The sequence below is a fragment of the Lycium ferocissimum genome, unplaced genomic scaffold (assembly GCF_029784015.1).
Source record: "Lycium ferocissimum isolate CSIRO_LF1 unplaced genomic scaffold, AGI_CSIRO_Lferr_CH_V1 ctg7402, whole genome shotgun sequence".
NCBI lineage: Eukaryota > Viridiplantae > Streptophyta > Magnoliopsida > Solanales > Solanaceae > Lycium > Lycium ferocissimum.
This window is the reverse complement of record NW_026726769.1, coordinates 26164-30858: the sequence shown is the minus strand read 5'-3', so window position 1 is coordinate 30858 and position 4695 is coordinate 26164. Positions and strand designations below refer to the sequence as shown.

General features: G+C 35.7%; 1 protein-coding gene across 1 annotated transcript; it reads right to left on the bottom strand.

The window, feature by feature from the left end:
* Nucleotides 1-658: 658 nt before the first annotated feature.
* Nucleotides 659-2967, bottom strand: LOC132045634 (uncharacterized). The gene is made up of 6 exons (XM_059436217.1): nt 2599-2967; nt 1758-2294; nt 1304-1651; nt 1188-1204; nt 821-1065; nt 659-771 (listed from the first exon to the last, which is right to left on the bottom strand). The coding sequence occupies exons 1-6, from the start codon at nt 2965-2967 to the stop codon at nt 659-661; spliced, it is 1629 nt and encodes a 542-aa protein (XP_059292200.1).
* Between the last annotated feature and the right edge of the window lie 1728 nt (nt 2968-4695).

The following is a 4695-nucleotide window of genomic DNA, read 5'->3' as shown; positions in this document are numbered from 1 at the left end:
AATGAATTTGGTTATTTCAATCAAGGCCATTAAGGGGGTAATTTTACAAAAATGACCCCAATTTCCTTAAACCATGAATTGATCAAATTAATTGTGGCCATAACAAAAAATAATTAAATAATTTAAACATCAATTTGCAATAAGGACCATTTAATTGACTAATTAAAACATTTATAGATAATTATAAATAAATTTTGACAAATTACACAATTATGCAAAATTAAAGATTAAAGGGTGAAAATGTTAATTATTTAAATTACTCAAACTCCATGGATTAAAGGGAATAAAATATTTGCTAATTTTGATTTTTTGACAATTTAACAATTAAATAATGATTATTATTTTAAAACAAAATGCCCTTTTTTCAAGTATCTCATAAATGTCATAAAAGTGCCAATTCATTTTTAAATAGATTTGTGATGCATTGAGAACCTTTTGTGATGCATTGAGAACCTTTCACCAATTTGAAGGAATAAAATATTGATCTGAACAACCTATAAAAATCATTTAAACCTTTTTAGGTGCATAGCTCATTTTATTTACTTTCCAAGGACTCTGAGTAATTAAAGTAAATTACGGGAGGTCAAAAATTAGGTGTCAACACTGAGTACTGTGATTGCATCTGAATATATCCTTGTTAGCTGCTATCATTGATACTTCAAAGTTTTGATGCAGTTCTGAATCTGAAGTTTGGCATTTGGCTTCTATCTATGTTAAGCAATCTCCTTCCCTGAGATGGAATATCAGTGAAGTGATCATACTCAATTGTACCTGCAAAATAAAAAACCAGGTTAGTTAAAAAAATCTGTCACATAGTTGCCTTCCCTTAGCACATGTTTCACCATCACATCCTTGTTCTTCATACAAATTTGAATGGAACTAACAATCATTATGATACTAAGGCACCTCCCATATTCCATCCAAAATTTTCTCCATATGAGTGAGTCTATTTCCATAATAAGAGATAACAGATCTTGTGCAATACAGTACTTTAATACTTCCTTCAAAGTTATTGCCTCTGCTACAAGATTTGTGCTATCTATAATTCTTCTTGCCTTTGCATAGCTGAAATATCCAGTATTGTTTCTTACACAAAAGGCAACAGAACTAGGTCCTGGATTTGCCCTAGATGCTCCATCAGTGTTGCATTTACCCAATCCAAGGTGGCTTCCAAATTACTTGCTTACAGGTTAAAGGAATTCACCTGTTTTCCAAATATTGTACCATAAAAGGAAACTCTTTGGTACCTCTTGGTAACCATGGATATGTATCTTTGTGAAAACATAAAAATTTGCCTACTCACTTCATGTATGACTTTATTCACTGATATTGTTCCTCCATGTCTTCTGGTGTTCCTACTCTTCCACAGTTGCCATATGATGAAGGCTGGCATTGCCTGATAAACAGGTTTCAATCTTGAGACATAGTTTGCATTCCACCATAATAACACTGCCTGTTTGGTCTGATGATAAGATCCTATAATACCTGCTGCAGCTGAAACGTACCTCCATATACTTTTGGCAAATGGTCCTGTAACAAATACATGATCCATAGTTTCTTGTTGGTCTAAACAGCACCAACACCTTGATGCAATGTTGATTCTCATTCTCATAAGGACTTCATCAATAGGCAGCTTCCAAAACCATATTCTCTAAAAGACAAAAGGAGATTTTTTAAGGCACTCCTTTGATCCATATTTTCCAATATAATTCAGAGAATTGTTGCTTTTGTCTCATCTCCACCCATGCACTGCTTACTGTGAAATTGTCTGAACTTGTAACTTTCCACGAAGGCTTGTCTGCTTTTTCTGACCTAACAAAATATCCCAATTCATGTTTCCCATATTCAACCACATTATTAGGAATAACTGCTTGAAGTTTTGGAAAATTCCAAGAATAATGAATCATAAACTCCTCCAAGTCATGTCCTATGTCATTTTCTGCAGGAAATACATCATGAAATGATCCCAACTTGGACCAGTTATCAAACCACATTGATGATGTTCCATTCCTAGGTTCCCACCAGATGTTTTGCTCAATTTCATCCCTAGCTTGCAGCATCATTTTCCATGTGTGTGAACCTCCTTTCCATTGTACCGCTGTAGGCCTGAATCTCTTGCAGTATTTATTCCACATAAAATTAGACCATAAGGTACCAGTGGTCCTAAGCTTCCACCAAAGCTTAGCAAAACAAAGCTTTTGAAATGTCATATAAATATCTGAATCCCAGACCACCCTTATTTTTGGGATAGCAATTCTTCTCCCATGCAGCCCAATGTTTACTTCTTCCCTCCTCTTTTGTTTGCCAAAGAAACTTATTAAAAAGCTTATGCAAATCTTGTATGACACACTTTGGAGGCACCATAACTGACAGCAAGTAGATTGGCATGCTTTGTAACACACTTGAGATTAAAACTGCTTTTCCTCCAAATGAAAGTAATTTACCTTTCCAAGCTTGCTGCTTATCCCTCACCTTCTTCATCATCTCTCTATAGAACAACTATTTCCTTCTTGCATAGAATATGGGGCATCCTAAATATGTGAATGGAAATTCCCCTCTACAAAAACCTGTAATCTATTGCACTTCTTGACTCAAAACCTCAGCCACCTTAGAATGCATAAAGAATGAGCTCTTATCTGTATTAAATTTTTGACCAGAAAACTCTTCATACTCTTTCAAAATCTTCATACTCATCTGTAATGACACCTTATCTGCAAAGGCAAATATTATTGTGTCATCTGCATATGCCAAATGATTCAACTTTGAGCTCCATTTTGGCATTTCATAACCTCTAAAGCTGTCTTCTTCAAATAATGCATTCATTGCTGCAGACAACACTTCAGCACTTAGAACAAATAGAGCTGGAGATAAAGGATCTCCTTGCTTGACCCCTCTAGTTGAGTGAAAGAAACCATGAGATTGCCCATTGACAAGAATAGAATACCAGTTATTCTCAAAACCAATCATGCTTCCAAAACTTTCTTAAAAGTAAACATGTTTCAAACGATATTTTCAAAGTATAGATGTATATCAAAACGTTAAAAAAAAATATAAACATACCTCAATTCCCGCTAAAAGCTAGCAAAAGTATTCCTCCAAGTTCAACAATTATTCTACAATGGTTATTAATGATAAAGTTCAAAACTATAACCAAATTCTAAAAGTTCCCACCCTTATCGAAAAACTAGGTCTTTTACGTGCCCAAAAACGTGTTCTTCAATCCCCCATAAATTATTATTGTTTATTATACCCTACACTAGTCTAAATCCTCTAAATAATCACAGTAAAGTTCAAAGAACATACCTTCAAGAGGTTTCCGAAAGTCTCCTTCCGTTTCCCTTTCTTCGATTTTCAAGAATCTATGATTTTGAAGGATGAACTAGCGCTAGTTAGATTGATGTAGTAATGAAAGGAATTGATCAAGAACTTACCTTATATGTTTTGGGGAAGCCTTGGGGTTGTTTTATCTCAAAAGGTAAGCCAAAATGAAGTGGGAAAATGTTTTACGAAGTTAAGCTTTTATAAAATTCAGGGAAAATCGCTTCAGGCATAAAATGGCCTGGCGCAGCGGGTAAGGAATCATGGCCCGTATCGCACAGGGTATATTTTTTGACGGTGTCAAAATTGTGAGTTTTCAAAATATTTGGCTGGGCGCGCCGAGCCCCTAGACGCGCAGAGCACCGCGCACACCTTAATTTTCCACTGCACTGATGACGTTCAGTCATTTGAGCTCTACCGTATGTGGTTAGAAAGGTATTTCAAAGATCAACAACTTTTATGTTTTGAGTTTCTCAGATTCCTAATTTAACTACCCGAAAACTGATCATAAGTGAGGACTACCTCAGACTTATACAAATTTAAGAACTCTTACGAACTTCACTATTTGGTTTGACTTCATAACGTCTCTCTTTCACCCAAATTCATCCCGAAGGGATTCCTACAGCTAAAATGTCACCTTGCTACTCATTTAATACACATTCACACCCAATCCAGATTTACAGAGTGTTATATTATACCCCTCTCGGGATCATTCAGGCCCGAATAAAAGTCATAGCCTAAGATTTTTCACTAGCCCTCAAATTTTTAGAATTTCTAGAGTTCTTTGGCAAAGACGATCTATTCCCAAAGACAACATAACAACCAGCAGCCCAACGAAAACTACCTGGTCCTCCCAAGGATTCCCACAACTATAACCAACAAGCCGAAACATGAACTAAGGAATTCACACATTACCTGGAACGGGGAATAAGTGAGGGTATTATAGCGTGAGTGTTATTAATGGCAACTAGATGGTAATTACACCCCTTTGAGTTTACTTTGTGAGTCTTAAGATACGAAATAAGTCTACCCGAGGTTTAACAATATCGCAGTCTTACTCTATAACGGGTTTACCTGTAAATTCAAGCCTAACTACTTTGATTGACAGCCTAGAGTTTCATGTCATAATAATATCAAAGATCACCATCTCATTCAAACAACTAAGCATTAATCTCACGACCCTTAACTACAATCACACAGTCCTTTTAGACTCTAGAAGTAATAACAGGGACACTAGCTTAGAAAAGGGTTCTAACAATTCTTCGGGTTCCACACAAAATCAAGGGTAAGGCAAATAGTCACATAAGAAGGATTCGAACCCGGATCAATTAACGAATACGCATTAAGAGAATAAATAATTAGAATACCTATGACCAC